At 45.5% G+C, this 27,985-nt stretch overlaps 1 protein-coding gene across 1 annotated transcript in view; it reads left to right on the plus strand.

The window, feature by feature from the left end:
• The window catches only part of TTLL11 (tubulin tyrosine ligase-like family, member 11), a 365,232-nt gene extending 338,052 nt beyond the window's left edge, over window positions 1–27,180 (plus strand). Inside the window, exon 9 of the mRNA XM_006865720.1 lies at window positions 26,888–27,180. Within this exon, the coding sequence (XP_006865782.1) occupies window positions 26,888–27,180 (293 nt within the window). The remainder of the gene's footprint in view (window positions 1–26,887) is intronic.
• The last annotated feature ends 805 nt before the right edge of the window (window positions 27,181–27,985 follow it).

Below are 27,985 nucleotides of genomic sequence, written 5' to 3' on the forward strand. Positions count from 1 at the left end.
AATCTTGGCCAGAGGGGTAGATGCCATGCCAAGGGGAGATAGGCTTATGGGATTGATAAGAAGTCTTTGAAGAGCAATGGAATATGAGTTCTTATTTTCAATGAACATTCACACATTCATTCATTCATTTATTCATATAAACAGGTAATGTGTATTTTACCACATGGTTCAAGTTCACCAGCCACTCCTTGGAAACCCTATATGGGGTTGCTATGAGATGGAACTGATTCAAAGGCACTTAATATAACAACTGCAATAAGAGGAGTCCTGGTTTGGCCCTGTGGGTGAACACACTGGACTGCAAGGTAGATTTGAACCACAAGGTTGACAGTTCAAGTTCACCAGCTGCTCCTAGGAACCCCTATACAAGATTGCTATGGGTGGGAACCAACTCAACGACACTTAACAACAACAGGGCCCATTGGGGTTAATATAAGTGTAAATTATTATAGATAGCTCTCTCCTAATAAAAAAAGGAGGCCTTTTACTGAACATTATGTGAACAAAAGGAAAAAACAAAAATAAAAAACACTCACTGTGAATGATCTTACTTCTCACATAACTTATGTGGTAAGAGTTGTTATTCCCATTCGATAGATGAGAAACCTGAGGCTTAAAGAGGTAACAAGTATGACAGTGAGAACCCTGGTATCTGATGTTTGTGAGAAGTAACTCTTGTGGTCCATCTTCAGGAATTCATGAGATTGCAAGACTTGGAAGACAGATTGTTAATTTAAACAGTCTATTCTGGGACTGGGAAATTTGAATAAATATGCAGCCATTAAGACCTTGGGCAAGCCCTTTGGCTTCTCTGGGGGGAGGGAAAATGGAATGTACCATAGAATTGTATATGGAGAACTGGAACTGGAGGAGGGGTTTTAGGGTGGGGGTAGGGGACAAGAATAAAAACCATTTGTGGAGAGCCATGTGGCACGTTTGCCCATGTCTACTGTGTTGGATGCCCGATTTTGCAAGAAAACCTCATTTTCTCTAAAATGAATACAAATTGGATTACTTGAGTATAGACAACGTTTCTCACACGTTAGAGCCCACAGTCTCTATTACACCCACTGTCTCTCTGTCATACATGTGGCTTTGATGCATAGTTGACAACTGCAGTAGGGTACAGTCAGCTATGATGGGGAAGCCTAGGGAACTGGGGTGGTGGCAACCAAAGAGGGTTGTCACGACGGTTAAGACAGGAAGCACATCTAAAGCACTTTGCATGTTGTGGGGCACAGAAAAGACACCTAATATGTTCTGTATCCCTGAACACCTAGTATATGACCCAGAGTGTGCAAGAGGATCTTACCCAACATGCAGTGAGTGAGTGAGGAGCATATGAGTGCCAAAATGAAAAATGTCCTGAATCTTGAAAGCAGGGTATCTTACTCTGGAGCAAAACCAACAAAGTGGATATAAATAGAGAGAGAGAGGAAAATTTACTTCAAGGAAATGCCTCATGCAATTGCAAGGAAACGGCTCATGCAACAGTGAGGGCTGGCAAGTCCCAAATCCATGAGTCAGGTGAATGGGGTTACTGAGGTTGATGAATCCAAAATCTGCAGGTCAGGCGGCAGGTCAGAGACTTCTGCTGGCTCACTTCCCAAGAAGTAAGAGAGTGAGTTTTTCCAAATTATCCGTTTATATACAGGAGGCAGGCCATACCCCAAGAAAACTCCACTTTCAACTGATTGGTTGCTCACATCAGATCACAAAATGGAAGGTCCCAACACTGAGAATCATAGCCTAGCCTGATTACTCATAGCATTAGCCATTGCACAGGGATATGTGAACCCTGACGTACAGTAGAGCTTGTCTCATTACAGGGTCTCTCTTTGCTCTCCTTAATGTCATAAAATATCAGCTCATCCAGATCCAATCATCCCTGCTCCCCCAGCCCCAGCTAATCAAAGTGAGCATGTGCCCATGCTTTCTTGAAGCCTGCTGAGACCGTCCTTCTGCCCTTAGTTCCCGCCAAAGGGGTTAATCAGATCCCTGATGCTTGATACTTCTCTAAGCAAAGACAACCTGCATGAGGAGACCCAGCAACTGAAATGGAGAATAAACAAGCTGTTTGAAAAGATCAGTGAGAAGCCCAAAACTTGTGAGAAAAAACATGCACATTGTGAAATCTAAGTCTCACTCCATCATTTTAAATAGGTTTATTTTTATACGTTTTGTTTTTTATTGGTCCTCAGGAACATAGAATTGTATTAATCATAATTCTTTGTTCATGAGACACTTGCAAAAATTGGTTCATGCATAGCCTACGTTTATTTAGTTGGTTTTGAATAGGTTGTTTCTAATAATGGAGTCCTGGTAGGGTTCTGTGGGGTAATGCACTGGACCACAAGGTTAGTTTGAACTGCAGCATTAGTGGTTCAAATTCACCAGCTACTCCTCAGAAACCCTATATAGGGTCACTATGAGTTGAAACCAACTTGATGGCACTTAACAACAACAACAACAATGGATTAAACATCCACAAACTCACCACATGAATCGAAAGCTAGGACCTTAACAATCACTTACATCTGGAGTCCTGGTGTGGCGCTGTGGACTAATGTGTCAGACTGCAAAGTCGTTTGAACTGCAAGGTCGGTGGTTCAAGCTCACCAGCTGCTCCTTGGAAACCCTGTACAGGGTCGCTATGGGTCAGAATCGACTCGATGGCACTTAACAACAACAACAAGTGCGTGGTTCTCCCCACTACCAGCCTATCCCTGCCTCTCTACACCCAGGTAACCTTCATCTTCCATCCTGTATGCATGGTCTTCATTTCTGTTAGAATGCCAATGACTATTTAGGGTCTTGATGGAATTTAGTAATACCCAAACAAACACTCTCCAACATGCCAAAGTAATTGTCACTTTTTGTTATTAAAAATATTTACACAATGAGTTTTAATTTCCAATTGTATAATTTCTAGCAGAACACAGAAATCTGAATGAGAGTGTTATCAGCAAAACTGGGGTGAAGCAGCCGTCTCCTTGCTTGGAATGTAATGAAGAAACAAATTGTCAGAGACGATGCAGTTATTTCATGTAAAGTGCACTCATGAGCTCCTTCTTATTGATGAGCCTTTTGGCTTTCGACACTTTCCAGGGTAGAATTTCAGTTCTCTGTGGTTAGAGATGAGGCCAGCATCAAGATTAGACAATAAAAGAAAATCATCACTGGTGTCATCTATGAGAGAAAAACATGTCACTTGCAAAGGGAATATTTTAGCCCAACACCAGGACACTTTGTCCATCCCATACAAGATGGACATCTGGGGGCTTCTGAACCTTTGCTTTGCCCACTTTACAGCCAGGGCTTTTACTGTTTTAAGATATAAGATAAAGGACCCTCCCAGTAACCACTGGAAACAAAACAAGAGCGAATAGATTGGGTAGTCTTCCTAGCCTCCTTCCTACTTGGATGTGCACACACGCATCTTTGTTTATGTGGGGAAATCTAATGGCATAGTTAAATGTTTGAGATATGCTGCAGACTCTTTGGTCACAATAAGTAAGAAGCACCCTTTTCACTAATTACTGGACTTCTGAGTTATTTGTCCCCCAACATGGGGCTTCCTCCATTTGACTGTCAATATGACCTAGTGGCTAATGGTTGGTAATAAGTGAACCCCTCTGTGAGATGGACTATTACAATGGCATTATAATATACTCCTATATACCAAGGATTATGAAGATGGTACAGGATTGGGCAACATTTCTTTCTGTTAGCCATAAGATTGCCGTGAGCTGACAAGACAACCAACAGCAACAAAGTTGTTATCTGGCATCAGACCAACCGGAATTCGAATTTGGACTGGATAACTTGCTAGTGGGCTGCGAACCGCAAGGTCAGCAGTTCAAAACTACCAGCTGTTCCGTGGGAGAAAGATGAGGCTTTCTGCTGCCTTAAAGATTTACAGCCTTAGAAACCCTGTACAGGATCGCTATGAGTCAGAACCGACTCCACGGCACTTAACAACAACAACAACGTATGACCTCTAACGAGTTGCACAGCTTCCTCTGAAGCTCCTAGTCATCCTCTGTAAAGTGGAGATAATATAATGTCTGCCACATACACGCCTTGATAGGATGGAATGGAGCAGTGTCTGAAAAGCTCATTCAGGGAGAATCTGCCCCCAAGGACATGCACAGTGAATGGGCGCTGGAAGTGTTGGTACCACACTGCTCCTAATGCATTCATTTCTCAGGTTAGCAATTATCTCCTGAGCACCTACTCACTCCAGGTCCTGAGCAGGTGCTGGGAACAGACAGAACAACTACCTGTCTCTAGGCAGTCACAGGCTCTGAGAGGGATAGGGTATGGCCTCTACTGACCCTCCCTCTGCTCCCTTCTCACAAAGGGCCAGGTCCTCCTCTCTTTCCCCTCCCAAGCCCTCCCAAGGGGCGGGTGGAAAAGTTGACGAAGGCACTTTCAAGACTTTGCAGAAGTGCAGTCCTCACGGGAGGACAGGCATGCTGTGCTCCCTGACTCTCAGGTCTACTAGCCTCTGGATTTCCTTTCTGCATCTGCCAGAGTGTGCATACCACCGTGATGCTGCCCTCACTTTGCTGGCTCTAATTGCCTTGGCTGTGTCTGATTCCATCTCTCCGTCTGTATGACTTTCAACACAGTGCCCTTTATCAACCACCTGTAGTCGCTGATCCTGTGATTTCAACTGAGGACCTCACAGACTGGACCCCCTTCCTCCTACGCAGCAACCTTCCCATTATGGGTCCTACACGACTCCAATCAGAGTAGTGAGCCACCTTCGGAGTTCCTCCACCTCAGGGTGTTTGCTTCTCCTTCGGTCCTATGCCTCTGCTCAGGCCAGCTTCTCCAGGGCCTCCTTCTCCTCTGATCCAATAGCGTCCAACACTGCTCTTGACAACACTGATCACAGAGCTCTAAATAAATACTTTGGAATTTACATGCAATCTGCTCCTTAAACAAATTGACCTCCAGGCAGGCAGAGCTGGTGCACACCGTGCCTAGATCTGTGCCTGGCACAGTAAATTCTCCATGAATACGTGTCAAGTGGATGAAGAACTAATACCCAGATGGACTTAGCCCCTGACAATCAGCTAATCCTCTGGGTGTCTAAGTTTTATTCCCAAGTTTCTTACCAAATTTCCTCAGTTGACTTATGTAAATTCTCTGACTTTCCTATATTTTTGTCAACTGGAATGAGCCCCAAATGAAATGTATTTGGTTAACGATGTATTGAAATGTTTTAAAGTATTTTTACTTAGAATGTTTAGTGAAGCCTTGCTTATACATATACATGGATTGCCCCCTCTCCTCTGAAATTGGAGGCCACGTAGAACTAGGCAGGTTTCACGCAGTGCCTCGCACTATATGTCTGGGCACAAACGACGTTCTTCAGCCTTGAAATTATCTTGCAGTCAGATAGGCTTCTCTGGATGTGTGCCCTACATGCTTACTAAATAGTCGGCGTCAGAATTATTTTTAATAAAAGCAAGTGAGCCAACAGAAATGCCAGCTCGTCCTCTCCCTTGAGCAGACATTTGTCTTCGGGCTGTTACAGTGCAGGCTGAGTTTTATGTAAAAACATTGCCCCTTTGTCAGACAATTGCTGTTCTCTCTCATCCTCCCAGTCACCTCCAGAGTGAAGACAATAGGATCTCTGCCCCACAACAAGAGACAAAAGAAAAAAACGCTGAATTATTTTTTATTTCAACTTCCCTTCTTCTTGTCCTTGTTACTTATCATCTTCAGATCTCTTCAGAATAACAACTGCCAAGATGGGAAAAAAAATAGCACACCAGGTGATGGAGTTAGACAATTGGGGTTTCAATATCCTGCCACCTACTGTCTAGAAGCCCTGTGCGAGGCATTTCACCTCTGGGACTCTTTAACACCCACCTTGAGTTGTTGTAAGAGTTTAATATGTGGAGTTTGGATTAGTAAGAGTGGATTGCCTGGCTCAGATGGTAGCTCTCTGGTTCTCCACCACCTTAGTCCCTTACATCTGTATGTGCTTTATACATGATGTTGTTGTTAAGTGCCATCAAGTCGGTTCTGACGCACAGAGACCCTGTATAGGGTTTCCGAGGAGTGGCTGGGGAGTTTGAACCGACATTATGGTCGAGTGCTTATCCTACAGCACCACATAGTAAGAAGTTTCAGATCTACTTGTTCACTAAATGCTCACTCTCCCAGTGAGTTTGATCTTATTGCCACAACCTCATTTACAGAGGAGGAAATCAAGACTCTGAGAGTAGAGAGACACAAATAGTCAGCGGCAGAACAGGAATCGAATCCAGTGCTGCCTCTTCAGCTCACTGATCTTTCCTCAGGAGTCCACCAAAGACATTTCTGTCAGCATTTTATAACTTCTAGCATTAAAGGAATGATTCTTAGCGTTTTCATCTCTCTGCTTATGTGGCCTGTTGATTCTAGAATGTTGTCTACTTTTCCCACTACCTCCCTTAGCATACTGTTGGTACTAAGTGCCGTGGAGTCAGTTGCTACTCATAGCGACCCTGTATAGGGTTTCCGAGGAGTGACTGGTGGGTTTGAACCACCAACCTCGCAGTTCAAACCGACCTTGCAGTCCAGCACATTATCCTGCAGCGCCATACCCTATTAGTCACCATTATTTTAAATGATACGATCATTTCAAAATCTGTGTCGTGTCTGAGTGAGTTCTAATGTTTGATTTAATCTCTTCAAACTGTATTGTTGTTTTGCTTTGTTTTTTGTTTTGCCTAGTTATCGTGTCTTGTGATGTTTTTGTTGTTGAAAGCCACACATAATGAATCAGGTAATAGGGACTGAGGTAATCAAATTTTAGAAGAAGGCTTGATGTTAATTTGGCTAGGAGCTTGTCTATGCTAACTGTGGATGCACAGGCTTCTGTTAGCTCTAGCTTCCTTGTGCGTGTTCTTGTTTCCCTCCACAGTTGTCCTTGGGCTTCCCTAAGAACTCCTTCTTAAATAGAATCTGCATCTTGCAACTTTTCTCAGTAATCCACTGTTATTACACCGGAGTCATGTAGGTGTAGAAAGTGTTCTGCAAACTTATGATTAAACTCAGTTTTACTGTGGTCCTGAGTCCTTAGACTAAGATCTTTAGAAGCATTTCTTAGCTTTTTTTTTTTAACCCTCTTCCCTAATAGAAGTCAAAAAGGCTAGAGAGGCTGGAGTTATCTAAATTTCCTTCCTAGGTCACATAAGGGACTCCTGGTGTGGTGCTGTAGGATAAGCACTGACTGCTAATCCAAAAGTCAGCAGTTCAAACCCACCAGCTGCTTCTCAGAAATCCTATACAGGGTCACTGTGAGTCAACAGAACTTAACAAAAACAGACTATGTATAAGATTTTGGTGAAGAGCTTTCCTTGAGGACAGACCTTTTTTTAAGGAGAAAGCTGGACAGTGAATAAGGAAGATCGTAGAAGAATTGATGCCTTTGAATTGTGGTGTTGGAGGAGAATACTGACAGTGCCACGGACTGCCAAAAGAACCAATAGATCTGTTTTGGAAGAGGTGCAACCAGAGTGCTCCTTGGAGGCCAGGATGGCTAATCTTCGTCTCTCATACTTTCGACATATTGTCAGGAGGGAACAGTCACTGGAGAAGGATGTCATACTGGGTAAGATGGAGGGTCAGAGAAAATGAGGAAGACCCCCAACGAGATGGATCAGCCAGGTGGCATCATTGATGGCGTCAAGTGTGGCAGCAGTAGTGAGGTTGGCCCAGGATCAGACATTGTTTCGTTCTGCTGTGCATGGGGTCGCTATGAGTCAGTTCCGACTCGATGGCACCTGACAACAACAACAACAATTCTGGTTATATTTCCAAATGGTTCTTTTTTCCCTCCCCCATGCTTCAGAACTTTTTCTCCGATCTTCACCACGACAATCTGGTGGTGTTACTGATACGGCTACGGAAGTATAAGTGCCCCTTAGGGATTTTGTTTCTACTCTCAAGCTTCACCATGAGGATCTGGTGAAGCCCACACTCAGCCTTCAGCAGTTCATCAATTACCATTTAGGTGTTCCTACTGGGGTGACACTGTAGGATAAGCACTGGACTGCTAACCATAAGGTCAGCAGTTCAGACCCACCAGCCACTCCTGGGAAACCCCATACAAGGTCTCTATGAATCAAAACTGATTCAATAACACTTAACAATAACAACACCAACCAGTTAAATGGATCTCAACTGTGAGTCTCTATATTTGCCTGTCTCTCCTACTTTTTGGGTGACAGTTTACTGTGACCTCAATTAGATCCAAGATGGATCTAAGAAAAATAATTCATTTTCTGTTTGTTTTGCTTTTTCTTGTGCAGATGGGTTTGACAGCTTCTAAATCTTTACAATGACAGAGCTGAAACCAAAGTCCCCTATAAGCATTTTACACATTTCACACCAACTCTGAGAGTTAAGCCTTCTATTCCAGGTTATAGAGAACAAAGTTGAGGCTCAGAGAGGTTGAGTAATTTGCCCAAGGTCACATAGCTAATGAGTGGTAGACCCAAAATACTTCGTTGTTTGATACTAATCGGGTTTGGGAAACTGCACCAGTCATAAGCATTCCAGAAGTGTTTGCCACACAGATATTTTCAGGTTTTCTGTGGAGCCACTGGTCAAATCTGGGCATAGTCTTCTGCCTCTAGTCAAGAAAATGTCCCAAGTAACCAGGAGAGTGTTTCATCCAGCCTCACCATCTCTCACAAGGACTACATTCAATAACCCTTCTTTGCATTCTCCAATAAGTCTCCATCTTCCCAATCATAGAATCATAGACAGTGTTTAAAACTAGAAGGCGTCTTAGAGTGGGACTTTAGAGTACATCGAGTCCAATGTCCTAATTTTACCCATAGGGGACTCAGAGACTCCAGAAAGTTGTTAAGAGCCAGCTGGTGTCTCTTGACTTTCTATCTCATGCCCTGCTCTCTCTCCTAAACCTTTCTAAGAAGAATTTAGGCACATTTCTTTTTTAGACAATCAGTTTCCAAGAATAAAAAGAAACCTACACTCTGCCCATCCTTTGCCCCACTGGGGTGCTCTGCTTCTCACTGGAAGACTTAACTTCCCATATGTCTTCCCTGAGGTCCAGACAAAGATGTGGTTCTCAACTAGGAGCAATTTTTCCTCCCCAGGGGACACTTGGCCATGTCTGAAGACGTTTTTGGTTGTCACAACTCAAGGAGGAAAGATGCAATTGGCAACTAGCAGATAAAGTTCAAGGATGCTGCCCAATGTCCTACAGTCCCCTCAACAGTCCCCCAAAGTTACCTAACTCAAAATAGCAATAGTGCCAAGACTGAGGAACCCTGAAATAGAGTATGTTCACTCAGGACCTCCACAGTAGCCCCCTGTGTCCTTGTAACAGCCAAATTTTCCCTTCAACGTCCTCTTGCCCCCCACCATAGCCATATGATGTAACCAACTCAGGGTCAGGGGGAGTGTCCATGGCCTGGGAGTCCTCAGGTGGGCCCCAGGGGAAAGGGTGTGCACCTCATCTGCTCAGCAAGACCTTACATGACTGAGGTGTTTTCTTCTTGGTAGCAAGTGGGTGTTTCTGCCCACACATCCCAGCCGAGCACGCCTGTGAGCGAGGAGGAAGCCTTATGTAAGAGCAGCCTCATACAACCTTCTGTCATTCTGGCACCCGCAGGCCTGGGAAAACCCCCTCCATTCCCAAGCATCATGGGGAAGAGGCCCTGAAGAATCTGCTCTCTTGCAGGATAACACCTGAGCTCCTTAGCCTTTGAGATTGGCTTGCCAACCTCATCTCCACACTTTGCAAACTCTCCCATGTCACTGCAGCCCCATCTTCTCCTGCACACCTTGTGTTGTTGTTATTAAGTGCTGTCGAGTCAGTTCTGACTCATAATGATCCTGTATAGGGTTTTGCCAAGCTTTTAGTTTCAAACCAACCTTTCGGTGTGCACTATTCTGCAGCAACACCCCAGAACAGCCATGCCAACATCTCTATACATTTGCTTACATTTTTCTCCCTCTCAGTAATGCCCTTCCCTACCTTGAATGCCTGGACAATGCCCACATGTTGTGAGACTTCTGAGCCACTTTTCTCCCTGCTGGTTAGTCAGGCTCTTCTTTTGCTCCAATAGTTCTGAGCACATCCCCTCTAGTAGTTCTTATGTGGCTGGATCATAAGGCTTTGCGTGTATACTTCCCCTGTACGTACTGAGCTCCTTGATGCCAGGTTTGGTTCCTGTCTGGGCGCCAGGAACTGACCCAGGAGAGAGGCACTCAGTGAACGCTTATTGAGAAGTAGAATGAAAAGAAAGGAAGGAGGGAAGAGACTAGATAGATGGGATCTCACTGGGCTCCCTATTCTCAGTGACTTCTTCCAGGATCTCTAATGGGTCCCTGTTGCTCATCTGTTTATCTGAGACACAGGACATATGGCCTTGACCGTCTCTTCTTCTGCCGTTAATGCTGTGGAGTCTTCAACAAGTCGTTTGTCCTCTATGCTCTGGGCACCCATGAGTAAGCTGTAAGATGGGGTGGAGGCTATCACGTGATCTTTCAGGGACTTGACAGCTATGACACTGTAGCATGCCATGCATCCAAGGACATAGGGTGATCCCAAGTAAAGGAGGTAAAAGTTCCCCTAACCAAACAGAACCTTCCCTAGTTCTCCACTTGCCCTGGCCCTAACTGGCCCCCACACAGCTCTGCTCTTGGGCATGAGTACAGTGAAAGAAACATTTCGTGCACTAATAAAATTACCTCCTCTAAAGAAGGCAATTTGCATGTTAATGTTTTGGGTAATTCTGTGCAGCTCCAATGCCCTCAGGGCTGCAATTTCTCTCTGACAAAGTGACAAAAATAAACTCCCGCATAAAAGAGCATTTCTCTTCTCTCTCATTTGTGCTCTAAAGTGACATTCTTAATGTGAGTCAAATTGAAACCCACTGCTCTGTCTTATTTTTGACACTGATCTGCCTCCTGCCACCTCTCCAAGTCACAGGCTGGCTCTCAGAGGGGTCTCTCCTGGGTCCTCTTGGCAAGTGGGCACCATCCCCTGACACCAGGGTTGCTGATTCTGGTCTTCTGTACAATCCAGGTGGTCCAGGCTCCTCACTGAAAGCAAACATGGAGAGTAGGAAAAAGAGTTTCCTTTTGTAGGTGAATTAGGGTGTCCGGGCTTTCCTCAAATCCGGGGAAAGAAAAAACAACGAATATTGGAACATTGGGTGGGATTCCTTGAGCCGCTGGCCTCCAGGGCAGCAGACTGCTAATTCTGCCAGGTATGGTCCTGTGATTGACCTAGAGACAACCAAGAAGCTTGACTCCAGACACTGGAGTCCTGGTGTGGCACTGTAGGGTAAGCACGGGACCGCAAGGTCAGTTTGAACTGCAAGTTTGTTGGCAGTTCAAACTCACTAGCCACTCCTCAGAGACCTTACACAAGGTTGCAGTGAGTCGGAACTTTGATCACAAGGTCAGTTTGAACTGCAAGGTTGGCGGTTCAAACTTACCAGCCACTCTTTGGAAACCCTATAGAAGGTCGCTATGAGTCGGAACCCACTTGATAGCACTTAACAACAACAATCATTATATATGGAGGCCTGCTGTGGTGTTGTGGAACAAAGCCCTGGACCAAAAGGTCAGTTTCAATCACAAGGTCATCTGTTCAAACTCACCAGCCGCTCCTTTGAAACCCTATACAGGGTCACTATGAATCAGAACTGACTCATGTAACCCCAGAGCCAAGCAAAGGAGGTAGAAACTGAGAAACAGGGCCTGGATTTGAACTTAGATGTATCTGCTATAGAGTCTGGGTTCTTCCCCCACTAAGCTACTGCTGAAGACATGCTAATAAAACCTGTCAATGACAAAGCAGGGGGAAGGGAGGAGATGATTAACATTTCCCAAACACCTACTCTGTACCTTGCACTATGCCTGTAGATTGCATTCATTTAGTCACCTAATATTCAATAAGCACCTACCTACCGTGTGCCAGGTCCTGGACGAGTGATAGTTATGTGCAGCTGAAACTAGAACACCCAAACCCTCATGCAGCTGACAGTCTGTAGCAAAGACAGACACAGGGCACAGCAACACAGAAGTGAACATGTTATTACCAGTTATGATAAAGTTTAAATACTATAGCAGAGAAGACCTGGTTTATATCAGGAGGTGGGACAGGGAAGATCTATCAGGAAAAGTAACATTTGATTGAAGACCTCAGCATCACTCAGGTGACTTCCACGTTGGGAAGGGTGTTTTAGACCCAGTAAATGGCTGGCGGTGACAAGCGTCCAGCGGTGGGTGCAAAAGTGTGTGATAGGTTCTAGGAGGTGAAAACCAGCAGGAAATAAGGAAAGAGGTAGGCAGGAACTAGATCATGCCCTTGAATGTTGCTGAAGAACTTAGCGCAGGGGACTGGCATGGTTTAGTTTGTGTGTCTGGATGCTGAGCTGGAAGTGGACGTCGTGGAAATGACACCTGTGAGGAGATTGTGTGAGGATCCAGGTGAGTGGTGGCTGCTCAGACTGCGGGGAGGAAGCATGCAGAGCAGGGGTGAGATAGTTGGGATGTTGACGGGAGGCTGGGGAGCTGGGAGGGCAGTTTCAAAAATGGCTCCCAGGCTTCCATTTTGAGTAACCAGGTAGGTGGAGATGCATTTACTGAAATGGGTAAGACTTGAAGAAAAGCAGAACTGAGCAAGGAAGACCTGTTGTTGTTGTTAAGTACCCTGGAGTCGGTTCTGACTCATAGTGCCCTTTATAGGGTTTCCAAGGCTGTAAATCTTTACGGGAGCAGGAAGTCTCATCTTTCTCCCATGGAGCAGCTGGTAGTTTCAAACTGCCGACATTGTGGTTCGCAGCCTGATTCATAACCACTATGCTACCAGAGCTCCTAAGGAAGACCTAGAGATCCATTTTTAATAGACTCTTTTGAGATGCTAATGAGATATCCCAGTGGCCAAAAAGCAGTCTGGCCTAGAGATAAGGTTTTGGAGTCATGGACTCATTGTTGTTGTTAAGTGCCTTCGAGTTGGTTCCAACCCATAGCAACCCTGTACAGGGTTTCTAAGGAACAACTGGTGAGCTTGAACCACAGACCTTGCAGTTCAAATGACTTTGCAGTCTGACGCATTAGCCTACAGCACCACACCAGGACTCATTAGAGGTATTTAAAACCTTGGAATGAGTGGCAGGATGAGAGAGAAAGGGGGTCCTTGTCCTGAGGGGCCTGCAGGACACAAACACAGAGTGAAGCAGACAGGAGCCAGCAGCTAGGAGGGGAGCATGAGCCAGGCAGGAGTGAGCAGAAAGGGTCGGAGCGTCTGGACAGTGGGTCATTATAGAAGCCAGAAGAGAGGGTGTCAAATGCTGCAAAAAGAAAGCTAAGGAGATGGGAATGGAATAGAAGGTGTCCAGTACAATTGGCAAGGGGAGTTTGAGTGGTTGCTGTTGTTAAGTGCCATCAAGTTCTGACTCAGAGGTCAGAACTAGAGTTTCCAAGGAGCAACTGCTGAGTTTGAACCGTCGGCCCTGTGATTCAAACCAAGCTTTCTGTCAAGTGCTCTATCCCACAGAGCCACACCAGGAGTGGGGGGTGGGGGGGAAGGAGGCCCACCTGGTCTACTGGTAGGGAGGGCAGGCAGGCAGTGTTGTGTCCTACCTACATCTCTTTTGGGAAGTCCCTCTACGCTGGGGAGCAGAGAAATAGACTAGTAGCTAGAGGGAGGGGTGGTGTCAAACAGTCTTGTTTTTAAAATGCAAGATCAGTGTGTTTGATGACGGATAGAAAAGGAGGGAGACTGATGAGCTGAGACCCTCAGAGGGACTGACAGCACACCACCTTACTGACCTTTCCTCCCACTGCCCTCCACCCCCAAAGCTCACCTGCCAGCCTGAGCCAGCAGCTCCAGTTCATTCCCACATTCGGTGCCCTTTCTCATCTCTAAGATTTAGTTGTTGTTAAGTGCTGTTGAGTCAGTTCCTCTTAGCCACCCAGTATAGGGTGTCCAAGGAACAGCCAGTGGGTTGGAACAGTCAGCCTTTTGGTTAGCGCTCCAGTGCTTAACTTCAGCTTCATACCAGGACTCCCTAAGAGAAAGATCTTCCTTCCCAACTCTGACTAGCAAACTCCTGCTAGTCAAGACCTCAACTGAAAGACAGTTTGGCAAGATATATCAAAATGCACTCACCATTTGACTCAGAAGTTCTGCTGGCAAGACAGTATCCTTATTCAAGTATGCACTGATATACTTACCAAAATGTTCATTGCAGCATTGTTGTAATGACAAAAAGAGAGAGATCCATTGAGTAGTATCCAATCTGTCTGGGTGGGGCTGATGAAAGGAAATGCGGTTGGGTCTCTTGTGATACAATAGTGAATAATTGTTATCAGGACTGATTGTGAGGGTTGGAAATGTAAAGGTAGACGTTTTGTAGCAAGGAGGGGAGTGATTAACTTTGCAGTCTAGGAGCAGAGGTCCCTGGGACCATCAAGGAAGAAGAGCGGAGAGCGGGACCCTACCCAGAGAAGCAGTGATGCCTGAGATGGAGGCAGAGACGATGACGTGGAGAGATGGAGCTGTTGGGGACTTTAGACACAGAAAAGGAGAGGGGCTGTGTGCTGACGACTGGGGTGCAGGCTTGTAGTGTATACCCTTTGGTTGGTTGATGATGCATGGAGGGGATTGTAACCATGGCAATGAAATGATATATGATAGGATGAATGTAAAACTAATGTTTTCCCATCTAAGCTATCACATAATTCACAATAAAACATTTTTTAAAAAAAGAGAGAGAGATGCTTTAAAAAAAAAAAAAAAAAAAAAAGATAGAGATCCTAAGTGATAACAAGTTGTTGTTTAGTGCCATCATAGCGACCCTGAATACGTTTTCCAAGGAGCAGTTGGTGAGTTTGAAACACAAGTTGTTGTTGTTGTTGTTGTTGTTGTTGTTGATAAGTGCTGTCTTCGGTTCCAATTCATAGCAATCCTATATAGGGTTTTCAAAGAGCAGCTGGTGGGTTTGAACTGCCAGCTTTGTGATTCGTAGCCCAGTGCTGATCTACAGCACCACACGAGTAGTCCTTTGAAACATGAGTAGGGGAAGGATTTTTAAAATATCACAGAACATCCTCACTATGAAATTCTTTGTTGTTGTTTACTGTTAAGTGCCAAGTGGGTAGAGAGGCATAGGGTTTCCAAGGAACTGGTGGTAGCTTCGAATTGCCAACCTTGAGGTTAGCAATCTAGCGCTTCTCCCACAACACCAGAACCCCAGTTTATAAAAAATGGTGTTGATACAGAGAAGTGTCCAAGACATACTGTTAATTTTTTTAGAAGCACGGTACAATACATGTAGTATGGTTCTATTTATGTAGGAAATTGTATTATACGTGTCTATGCAGCATATTTGTATACATTGATTCATTTGGGGGCACAAACGAAAGTTGCTAACAGTGTCAACTTCTGGTGCACAGAAATTGGGGGAAACATGCAGAAGGGAAAACAGGACTATCAAGGATGCAGCCACATTTCTACCATTGACACTTACCGTGTGTGCCGAGGACTCTCAGGAACCTTCCCTGCCTCTCCCAGCCTACGCTTCCCTTGATCCTTTGTGTTCTTAAGGAGCTTTTGTGGCACTGTGGGTTAGGCTGCTAACCTAAAGTTCAGTGGCTTAGATCCATAGGAGAAAGAGGACGCTGCTCGCTTCCATAAAGATGTATAATCCCGGAAAGCCTATAAGGGTCGCTATGAGTCCGAGTCAGAATCAACTCATTGGTAGGGTTTGGGTTTTTGTGTTATAACCCTATCCGATTCCCAGTGCACACCCCTCTCTCACATTGGCCCATCGATTCTCCCCTGCCCCCATCCTCCCACCCTGGCCTTCTTACCACCCGCCACCCCTGGAAATGAGGACTTGTTCATCCTGCATCCACCTGTCAGTGGTCAGTGAGACTAGAATGGAATTGATGGGGGGGGGGGGGTTGCTGCCTTACACATCCTCTCAGAAAGGCTGTCTTGGGGGAGAAGAGTTAGATTTGTTTTACAGAAATGTGGGGCCAATTGGGAGGCTTTATACATTTCAGCAAAGACCAGAGGGCACCCAGAGAGGATGGCTCTCCTGGGGAGGTAATGAGCACCCAAACTGGCCATTAGAGATAACCAAGTCAGGGGGGCTAGAGGACCATTGGGGCCAGTGTCAGAGAGGACAGGCAGCCCAGGACTCAGAATCAAACAGGGAAACAATAGGAAGCCAGAGAGACAACACTAGAGACCATGCATTTCTACAAACTGAGGACTTGTGACTACTTCCCTGCCTCTCTGAATAAACACAGTGCTACCAGGAGGCCATGTGCTGAGAGAGCAGAGTCCAGGGTTAAAATGGCCACCACCACTCCCTGAAGCACCCAGCTAACAAACGCAATCCAAGACAAAAGCAATGTTTCCAGATATCAGTAAACACATGAGAGCAGCCAACAGATGAAATGGGGAGTAAGAGCATCTACCATCTAGATATTTTGTTTTAAAGATTAAATGAGAGGGGCCAATAAAGTGCCCACAGTAGTATCAGATGCATATTAAGCATACTGTGGCACTATAGGATAAGCACTCGACCACAAAGTCAGTTTGAGCCGCAAGGTCGGCAGTTCAAACTCACCAGTCACTCCTTGGAAACCCTATACAAGGTCGCTATGAGTCGGAACTGACTGGATGGAACTTAACAACAACATATAGCACTTACTCGTATTGATTGTTCTTTTTAGTGTTGTTATTATCCTGTATGGGCCTGGGTTTTGTTATCTCTGATCTCCCTTCCAAGCCTGAGATGCGGACGCCTAAGGTGTATCTAGGGAATAGCAGACATGGCATGTGCCCTGGGCTCCACTTTAGGGGTTTACGCCAATGAGCCGTTTCTAATCTCCATCACCGTTTCCATCACCAGCTGTGAGAGATCATTCAGCAATGTTAAACAAATTGCCATCGGCACAGTTTTCTGTAGCTCTATCTCTGTCTGGACCACTCCGTGAGGAGTATGGAGCCTCCGAAGGTTGGGCTGTCTCCATCAATCCCACGAGAAATATCTGGGGTTGCATGAGGAAGTTGCAGGAAACAATGGCCTAAGCTCCATCTGCCCAGATAATGACTAGGGATTTATGTCCATGTCCTGGTGGACTTAGGGGTGACTCTGGGTGAGACTGGAGTGAGACCTTGGGCCAGTGATCTGACCTGTGATTAATGAAATGATGCAATAGTTACTTTTCTCTCTGATTCTGTTTGTTATTTGGGTGCCGCAGGCTTCTGGGAGGAATGATTTTCTGCAAGGGCTATTTCTGGTTCAGTCCTGACACTTATTAATTTCTCCATCCAGCCAAGGACAAAGGTGAAAGTGGCTTCTGGTTGCTATAACTCTTAAATACAATGACTGTGCGTAACTTCTGTTCTGAAGCTGGTCCGGGAGGAGGCAGAGAGAAGGAGCAAGCGGACCCTTTTCCGACCTTAAAGGATAGGTCTTGAGGAAGCTTCCAGTTGTTTAGAGGGAGAGGCAGGAATGGTGGGAATCTAGCACGACCAGTCCTCAGCACTGTGACCTTGAACAAGATGCTGGACCTCTCTGAACTCAGCCCAGTGTGAATGAACATGAGTGACGCCAGTCTCACGGCGCTTTCCGGAGATTAAATAGTATTGCATGGAAAGTACGCCACCTGTCCTGGTGGGCAGACGGCCCCAATTCATGTCACTTGTGATTCTAGTTACTACTATTTTTAGGAAAATTAAGGAGCCCCCCCTTGCTCTCAAATCTTCTGGGATCCTAAGGGTGCACAGTCCACCCCACCCCACCCCCTTTTTACACTAGGGGAAAGTGAGGCCCATGGAAGGAACTTGACGGGCCTAAAGCCAGGCAGTGGGTAGGGACAGAGACCATCTGAGGATCCAGGTGTCCTGAAGTCTAGCATCATGTTGCCCCCTTATAATTTGAGCCCGTGGACACATTTATTCCACATATAACTGTTGAGAGCCTCAAATAATTGTTATAACTTGGGACTAAGGGAGGGGCAAGGGCTTCCTGGCCCCCTGAGACCTGCAGTCTAGTGGGGAAACAGCCATCAGCTAACTGCAATGAAAGAAGAGAATGCAACTAGCACTGTGTAATACTCTAGGCAAAGTGGGGGCTGGGTACAGACACAGATGGTTGAACTCACCAAAGACATTTGCACTGCTATTTTTAAGCTAGCTTTTTCTGGGTGACACCTTATGAAAACCATTCAGGGCTGATATCACTGCCTCCATTTTACTGATAAAGAAACTGAGACCCAAAGAGATGTAATGACTTGCCAAAGACAGCTAGTAAATGACAGAGTTGGGACCAGGCCCATCTTATGTGACACCCAGGCACTATTCCACGGAATTGGATGCTAACTTATGGGAACTGCCCAGACTTGGTCTGCTGTATATGGAGTCCTTTGAGACCCCAGCCCCAGGCTGGAGAGACGTGGGAGCATCTGGTGGGACTTTGCAGTGACAGACAGAGAGCCAGTCCGCAAGCGGCCCAGTGAATGCTGAAAAGACTAAAGTTCTTGTGATTAACCATCTTGGAGTTCGTGTAGCCTTCATAGATAGCCCTTCTGGGGACCATTTCACTATACAGCTAGGAATCACTAAGCTAATTCTAGTCAAGATCATTCAGCTTTATTTCCTACCAATGACTCTAAACAGGAAATGTGTAGACTTGGACATTTAGAATTTCACTACGAGACAGAAACATCTCTTCTAGGTGAGTAATAAGGAAGAAATGTAAAAGTTGGAGAGAGAGAAGGAATTGGCAAATCGCTGTCCTAGGTAAGCACACCAATACCTTGAAAATAGAATTACTAGTAAGGAAGCTCAGGTAATTTTGAGAGAGAAAGAAAAATAAATTTAAAAATCCCACAGCCAGTCTGGAATAATATCCCTGACTGTGAACAATGATTTGGATTGAATTATTTCATATATGTGAATATGCTCTGCAAACTATAAATTAATATACAAATGTCAGATGTTAAGAAAGAGCGTGGTGTAGGAATAAGAGCATGGTTTTGAGAGTCAGATAGCCATGGGTTTAAATGCTACCCTGGCCACTTATGGGGATGACCTTGACAAGCGACTCGGCTTCTCTGGGCCTGTGTAAATGGGGAATGCTTGTAAGAATGCCTTCTTCTCAACATTACACTAAGAGCCAGATGAGAAAAGGGATACTCTTTGTAAATTGGAAACTGCTATGCTAAGTATTATTCTTTTTTCCATTCTTAAATCCCAGAATAGATGATGGAATTATTGTAGAGCAGCTATGAGCTCTTTCAGTAAGTCCTGTGCGCAGGCTTCCTCCCTGGGAGTGGAGAGGAGAGAATGTTGGGCTAGAAGGAGCCTGTGGGCCCACCCTTGCCCAGTGGATTGACAGAATGAGGCCGTGGTCTGTCAGGGGCAGCATCCCAATATCTAAGTGGCAGTCTCGGGCATGAGACGTATGTCTGGCTGCAATTGGAACGTTTCAAAGGCTGCTTTCTCCAGCGACATCCATCAACCCAAATGAAGTTTCAAAAAAATACTCTGCAGCTTATCTTCAGGCGTAGGAGGCAGGTGGGGAAAACCTGTTTGCAAAGACCGACAGCTTCGACTGCACCTTCCTGCTAACACCCAGCAGAGATGAATGAGGCCCGAGCCCTCATTCGATTGCAAGGCAAGCACTGGTTCTTAGTACTAAGTGGCGTTAAATAACACTCCAACTTGGCCATGTCTTTAACTGTTCTCCAAGTGGCAGTGGAGTTAGATGTTAAGAAAATGCTGTCTGGGCTCTGCACCGATCATCAGCTCAATCACTTGGTCAGTCTCTTAAATGTAAAATCGGATTCATGAGAACACCTGCTTCTGAAAGTTTTCATTAAATTGAATAATGCATGTGCGCCATTTATCCCAAGGCCTTGCATAAGATGCTGCTGTTGTTAAGTGTCTTGGAGTCGGTTTCAACTCATAGCCACCCTATATAGGGTTTCTGATGCTTTCAGGTTTGGCGAAAGCAGAAAGTCGCATCTTTCTACCACAGATTGGCTGGTGGGTTCAAACCACAGGCCTTGAGGTTCACAGTGCAGTGCTTATCCAGTGTTCCCTGCACATGATAAGGACTCAATAAATACTAATGATTAGTGTTTGCTTTTATGACTTTTTTTTTTTTTTTTATTGTAACAGATCATTAAAACAAGGTTACCAAAGAGCAACTAAAGTGGCAGCATCAATGGGCTCACACGTGGCAACGATAGTGCGGTTGGCCCAGGATTGGGCAGTGTTTCGTTTTGCTGTGCATAAGTTCGCTATGAGTCAGCACCTAACAACAAACCAAAGAGATGCTCCCAACTCCTAGTTAAGGGTGCTGGTAGGGGTAGAACAGGAAAATGGATAGATTTTTTTCCCACATTTTTCCTAAATGTCTCCGGTTTGTGGTAGGTGAGTGTCCCCAAGTGCTGAGCATGTCAGCAGAACAGAGGGGCAGAGTCTCAGAGGAGAAAATGAATTCCACGCAGGTCCCCAAAGGCCCTCAACCACTCACAGCAGTCCTAGCCCAGGACAGAGTTTCTCAAAGACCATTCTCTCCACTTCTTTATCTGCTTTGTCTCCTTGAGAGCCTTTAACAAAATGGCCAAGTTGGAGTGCTAATTCCAAAGTTGGAGTGCTTAATTCAGCCACTGGAGCAGAATCCCCCATGCTGCTTAAAAGTGTAATTTCTGGGACCTCATTATCCATGGACAGAATCTACAGCACATTTCTGGCAAAGCCCCCAGCTAAATGTATGCTTAACGTGTTTGAGAACCACTGGCTCTAGGATTGGAGACCCTCCTACGTAAAGACCCCTGACTTGCCCGCACACTCATATCTAGCTCATCAGCAGATCATGGATGGCATTGTTGCAAGCTTCAGACTTACTCAGAACCTGATCACTTCTCACCACTCGCTAGACCGCCCCCCCCCCCCCCCCCCCCGCCGGTCCAGGCCACCATCAACTCTTACTTGGACTGATACAGTAGCCCCCTAATGGATCACCCTGTTTTCTTTCACTATGTGACCTAGACTCACCTCCCCAGTGGGCTTCCCATCTTCCTCAGAATAAAATCCCAAATCTGTTCATGGTCTACAGGGCCCTCTGTGGCCTGCTCTCCTAGAACCATGCTGATGGAATTTACCTCAGGGTAGTTAGATGTTCCTAGTGAAGGACAAGGCCTAGAAGAGGAGGACACCAAATCACTCAGTGGTCAAACAGTGATGCTTTGAGAAAACCGGGGCTGTGTGGTGTCTCTGAAACGAAATGCAAAGTTGAAACAATTTCATGGTTTTTCAGATCCATCATTACTCATATAAAAATAACTGATTGTGTTTACTCTCAATCAGAGTATCTTAAACTTCTCTCAGTTTGGGGGCAGGTCCTTTTGCAAATGGGCTTGCAGAGTGGAACACATACAGGTTATACTCAGCAGTGGGAAGGAGGTGGACCAGCTCTCAAAGTGGGGTCCCTGAACCAGGATACCAAAACACACCATGGGACAAAGGGGAAAAGTAACCTTGGAAAGCTCTTCTCTTAGGTGATTTTGAAGACTTAGGAAGCCAAAATGGTTCAGACCAGAGACTCTGGTATTAGCTTGTCGGGTATCATTGAGTCTGTTCCAACTCAGAATCCTATGCACAATGGAACGAAACACCGCCCAGTCCTGTGTCATCCACACAATTGTTATCCACTGTTGCAGCCTCTTTGTCAATCCATCTTATTGAGGGTCTTCCTCTCTTTCATTGACCCTCTACTTTACCAAGCCTGATATCTTTCTCCAGGAACTGGTCGCTCCTAATAACACGCCCAAATTATGTGAGACAAAGTCTTGCCATTCTCCCTTCTAAGGCGCATTCTGGCTATACTTCTTTCAAGACAGATTTACTCATTCTTCTTTCAGTCCATAGTACATTCAATATTCTTCCCCAATACCATAATTCAAATGCACCAAGTCATCTTCAGTCTTTCTTATTCATTGCCCAGCTTTAACACACATATGAGGCAATTGAAAATAACCATGACTTGGGTCAGGTGCACCTCAGTCCTCAAACTAACATCTTTGCTCTTTAATAGGCCTCAAGCTGCAAACTTATTAAAATGCAGATTGCAGGCCCCACCCTGCAAGTGTCTGATTTATAGTTCTGAGAAGGCCTGAGAATATGCATTTCTAACTTGTCCCCAGGTAATGTAGAGGCTCTTGGTCCAGGAATATTATGGATCCATGAAAAGATGGGTTAAGACTGGATAACAACATAACAAAATCATACAATTCCAGGTCAATAAATATAAAGTTCTGTGTATGTTTTTACAAATTGGGCCGCTAAATCTCATGGTCAGCAGTTCGAAACTACCAGCTGTTCTGCAGGAGAAAGATGAGGCTTTCTGCTCCCATAAATTATGATTTACAGCCTTGGAAACCCAGTACAGGGTTGCTATGAGTTGGAACTGACTCCACGGCACACAATAACAACAACAACAAGGAAAACACAGAAACCTGGTTTGGTGCTATAGGATTAGCACTTCATGGTCTGCTGTTCAAACCCACCAGCTGCTGTTTGAAAACCCTATCTAGGGTCTCTATGATTCGGAATCACTCCAGGGCACTAAACAACAATCAGGCAACCCATCTTCTTTGGACAGAGAGGGGATGAAGGAGGACATCTTCCATCAGTCAGCGAGGACAGCTGGGGTCTGGAGGGCAGACAGTGCCTAAACTTTCACCACACTGTCTGTGAACAGTCTCACTCTATCATACAATACAACAGGAAAGGAGAAAGACCTCACTCTGCTTTGACTATTTATGGAGGCTCTAGAAAAGGTTAAAGGTTTCAGTTAGGTGACAGTTACCTCTCAGGTGGAGACCCAGCTGCCCTGACCCCAGGACAAAGCTGACGTCAGTTTGAGCACACTTACTCCTTCCTGTTCCTGCTCCTCCAACCACCTTCAAGCCTTGAAAAAATGAAGTTCTCTTAAGAAGCTTGGTGAATAGTGACGTGGAACAGGCCTCCGATTCCTGAGCCACTTTGATGGAATGAGAATCAAAAACTATCTTGTCAAACTCCAGTTGACAGCCCCTTACATGACAGCCTCCCATGTAGGAGCCAGAGTCCAGCACTCTTTGACAAGCCAGATGCAGGCAGCTTATGAGGACATTCCCCTCCTCCAACCCTCATCACCCTTCAGGTTCCCTCAAGTCAGGTCAGGTCAGTGTAGACAACCCTTGCTCCAAGCCTCTCACCTAAGAAGTATTTGGTGTACTTCTTTTTGCTTTCAGTCTTTTCTTTGGGAGCCTAGGGGGTGTCATTGAGTGGGATGTCATTGGAGGACACACTAAACTCGAGTGGGGACCTCAGGTCTAGCTCCGCTTCTGTCATTTACTGACTGTGCGACTTGGACTCTCATTTGCCACTCCCCTTTCTATAAAATAAAGCGTTACACAAAGCTTCCAAAACATGGGGGTATGGCGGCTCTTGTAGTAATAAAACTATCAGGCCCTGAGGGGAGGGGGGGCCTGTGTGGGCAGGGCTCTGAGCCGCCACCCCTTGGCTTGAACAGGGAAGGGTCTCTTTATCTATCTGGTATATTGGGCTCCCTCATAAGATTTCACTTGGGGAATAAAACAAAACAAGAAAGAAAAACAAATTCTATGACATTTCTATCACTATAAAAATTACTTTAAAATCACCAGACAGGAGAATGTGACCAAGTTGTTACAGGTATCTGACTCTACAGCTTCAGTGACTCTCTCTCATTTGTTAGGCTAAAGCCCTCAGTGGCCTTAGGGCTTTCTTTGCAGTCTAATCCAGCTGGGCTCTTCCTGGACTGGTCCTGCTCCAGGCGCCCTGGGTTATTCATAAACTAGGCTCCTGCCTCTTGACCCTATTCATTCTCTTTCTAGGTCACCATACTCCCAGTTCATCTCTGTTCTGCAAAGCCTTACCTATTCTTCCCAGCCCAAATCAAATGTCTCTCCCCACAAGCCTCCTCTGATCCCACACACCTCATAGGCTCCACAGTCAGGCGCTTCACTGAAGGTTCCAGGCAGGTTCTATGTATTTCCTCTTATGTCGGTATTCTTAGAGTATTATAGCTGGGGAGGCTCAGGAGGAGTTTCTGGGAATTAGATTCGGAATCAGCCATTCATGAAGCCTGAGTTCTAATCCCTACCCTACCACTTACTAGTGTGTGATCTGAGGGCACACTATTTCTTCCCTCTGGGTCTCAATTTTCTCAACTGCACAAGGGGAGCTGTAGAAATTATCAGAGTTCCTGGCATAGTGTGTGTAGTTCATACAAAGGAAGGTAGTCGATGTCCACTCCATTTTCCTTTCTCTTCTGTTTTCCCTTTACAAACATTTTTTGTTTGTTTTAAAACTTTTTATCAGACATATGCAGAATGTTTGCATTGTATTTTTTTCTCATCATGATACATTTACTGCGCTTCAGACTCAGATTGTAGCAAAAGGTTCATAATTAAAATCAGCTGCCCCTGCTTCCTCTCCTTCCACCCTGCAGAATTTCCCATTACATGTTTCTAAATTGCATGCATGATTAATATGGAAAACTCAGAAAATGGTTGACAAGCAAAAAGAAAACTGAGTATAAGACCTGAAATCCCACTTCTTAATTTTAGAACACCTTCCAGATAATTTACCACACACTTTTTTTTACCTCCCCAGAAAAATGTCCGCATATTCTTCCGTACTTTTTAGTTCATAATCTGCTCTGGATTAAGGGAACGAAACTAATATTTACTAAGTAGAAAGTCACAGTGAATCCCTCCCTCCATGCTATTTCAGAGTGTGGTCCAGAGACTAGCAGATCAGCAGCCGCAGGAAGCTCATTTTTAAAAAGTATACCTATGCCAGAATTGTATTTTAGGAAGATTGTGGCCAATTCCTGTGCACATTACAGCTGAGATACCTCAGGAAGACCAGTGCTCCTGAGAATTGCAATCCATGAATGATTATAATCTAGACAAGAAGCCTGCCCCAGAATGTAAACAATGAGCTGTTTCCTTCATAGAGAAAGCCTTGCTACAAATAATGTCAGCTGAATTAAACAAGGTGATGGATGACCAGGATGATTTACATTCTGGCCCAGGCTCCTTATCTTGTCAGGGACTAGGGACAAACAGTTCATGGAGATGGCAGCGGGTCAGACCACACGTGAAGTCACATTGTTGAGATCACATAATTGGGAAGTAGAGGAGCTGGGGCTGATACAGAGGGGAGTGGGGGCTGTCTTTGGCTTTAGATTCTGGTCTGACCCTCCTACCAACCTGTGATGGTTATGTCTGATTCCTCACAAGAAACCACACACAGACTTGCATACACACATACTCTAGGAGAGGCCAGGTCCAGCAGAGGTGGTCAGGAAATGCCTCTAGAGTTAGAGTGAGCCCCATTCTCCTGCCATTGCCACACCAGCCTTCTGTTGGCATTAAAAGCATTTTACACTATGGCACCATCTCTACCAATCTCTCCAGTCAGGACTAAATAGAGCAGAGGGCTTGCAGGGCAGCTGGACTCAGGAGAAACGGAGCAAAGAGCTTTGATGGACTCAGAAAGAGACAAAACAAAACAAAATTTCTTTGCTTAGTTCAAGTTCCCAAGTCAAAAAGAACTCTCAATCTCAGGGTCCGTGTATAATCCAGTATTTACAAACTCCAGGCCAAACTTCTTCCTGCAGTAAATAATACCTCCAAACCACCAGGTCCCCGGGAAGGCGGAGATCAGCACAGCCGGAGCCAGCCTCCTCTAAAATGTCATGTGTCATTCCAGTTCAGTCTTGGTGTCACCTTCCCCAAGGAGCCTAGAGAATCTGATTAATTTGGATCGAGGGCTTTGATTTTACTTTGACACTGGGAAGACTTGGAGTCTTCCACGTAGCTCAACTTAGTTAAAATAATAAGGAGTCAGGGTTTGGATTTTCAGGCCACCGTCCTCCACCTGTGTAATGTGTAACCTTAAGGAAGTTGCTTGTCTTCTCTGAGTGTCAGTTTCTTCATCTATAAAGTAGTGGTGGTGGTGGTGTGCCGTCAAGTTCAACTCATAGCGACCCTGTGTAGGGTTTCCGAGGCTGTACATCTTTACAGGAGCAGAAAGCCTCTTCTTTCTCCCAAGGAGCAACTAGTAAGTAGATTCGAACTGCTGACCTTGTGGTTAGCAGCCCAGCTCATAATCTGTTACACTACTGTAGTACTGACCTCACATAGATATTGTGTGAGATTGCATGGGAGATTAGTTTTAAGGAATTGATTCATGAGATTGTGGGAGCACACAAGTACAAAATCCATAGTCAGGTGGGCTAGAAACTGGGAACCCCTGCAGGATTTCTGTGTTACAGTCTTAATGCAGAATTCCTTCTCCTCTCCATAACTTCAGTTTTGCTTTAGAGACATTCAACTGATTGAGGTCCACCACATTACAATTATCCACCACTGATTTAAGTGTTAATCACAAGTAAATAAGTACAGAGCTGTATCGGGCTAGCATTTGAATGAACAACTACGCACCAAAACCTAACCAAGCTGACCCATAAAGTTAACCACCCCACGATGGCTAGTTTGCACCTGGAACTAGAATGGGGCAAAAGGCTGACTCATGTGAACAGCTTTGTGGGTGGAGTTGCACACTGTGGCACTGTGGGTTAATGCACTGGACTGCAAAGTCAGTTTGAACTTCAAGTTCAGCGGTTCAAGCTCACCAGCCCCTTCTTGGAAACCTTATACAAGGTCACTCTGAGTTGGAACCGACTTGAAAGTACTTAACAACAACAACAACAAAGCAGTGTGCTGGATGTTTCCTGCACTTACCCTCTAACTCCGGTCTCTCTGTCCACAGGGATGTGCTTGCAGGCTTTCATAGAGGCTTTCTTTTACCTGGCTCAGAGGAAGTTCAAGATGCTGCCACTCCACGAGCAGGTGGCCTCGCTGATCGACCTGTGTGAATACCACTTGTCCCTGCTGGATGAAAAGCGTCTGGTGTGTGGCCGGAGTGGCACCTCAGGGTGCCGACCGCCTGGCAGTAGTACTCCCCAGGAAGCCACTCCCTTGGCCCAGCTGCCGGAGGGTGCCTCCCCACCCCACCCTAACAGTGCCAATAAGCTCTCCCAGTCCAAACCCTTACTGTCCTGAGGGTTTCTCTGCCCTTCTAGGAGAGAGCCCCAGGGCGTCCTGACTGTGGAGAAATGGCAGGCTGCCGAGAATTCCCCACTGAGGTTCCTGCTAATTGTCTCCATGTTCTGCGGAGCTGCACTTTGAAAGGTTGATTTCACATCCGCCTTCCTCCCAGTGCCTCTTGGTAGTCTACCCTCTTGGAGATTCCTCAGCGACCATATGACATCCAAAACGTGACAGATGGCATCTTCTATTCTGGGCTCACAGGAAGCAACAACCGCATTAAGACTGTTAAGTTGGGGACACAGGGCACTGCCAACCCAGAGACTATGAGCTGTGGAATCCAGAGTCGGCCTGGGTCTCCCAGAGACTACCGGTGGAGGCCAGGGAACATCATGTTTATTTCCTACCACTCATTTCAGGAAAATGAGGTGGAAATATCAAGTGGGCGTGCGCTGATCTCCCATCCCAATCATGAGCTGCAAGGATGTAGTTAACAGATTTGCCTCATTTATTTCATTAGTTTGCCTGGTTGTTGCAATGTTTGGTTTGTTATTAATTAAGAAATAATTAATTAAGAGCTAACTAAATCAGGCTCCTGGAATCTGGCAGGATCCTCAGAGACCATTTTGTTGGGTTTTATTGGACTCAACCCCAAAGTAGGGATTCCCTCTCCAAGCTCCCTGACCTGAGGTCATGTGATCTCTGCACAAGGCAGGTAGGTTCACACCAGCACTGCCCGAAGACTACTGTGTGCCAGCATGGTGCCAGGTTCCCCGGGAGGCAAATAACCTCTTGATAAAGGTCAGGGTCAAAACAAGGG

This window comes from Chrysochloris asiatica, unplaced genomic scaffold, assembly GCF_000296735.1.
Source record: "Chrysochloris asiatica unplaced genomic scaffold, ChrAsi1.0 scaffold00081, whole genome shotgun sequence".
Taxonomy (NCBI): domain Eukaryota; kingdom Metazoa; phylum Chordata; class Mammalia; order Afrosoricida; family Chrysochloridae; genus Chrysochloris; species Chrysochloris asiatica.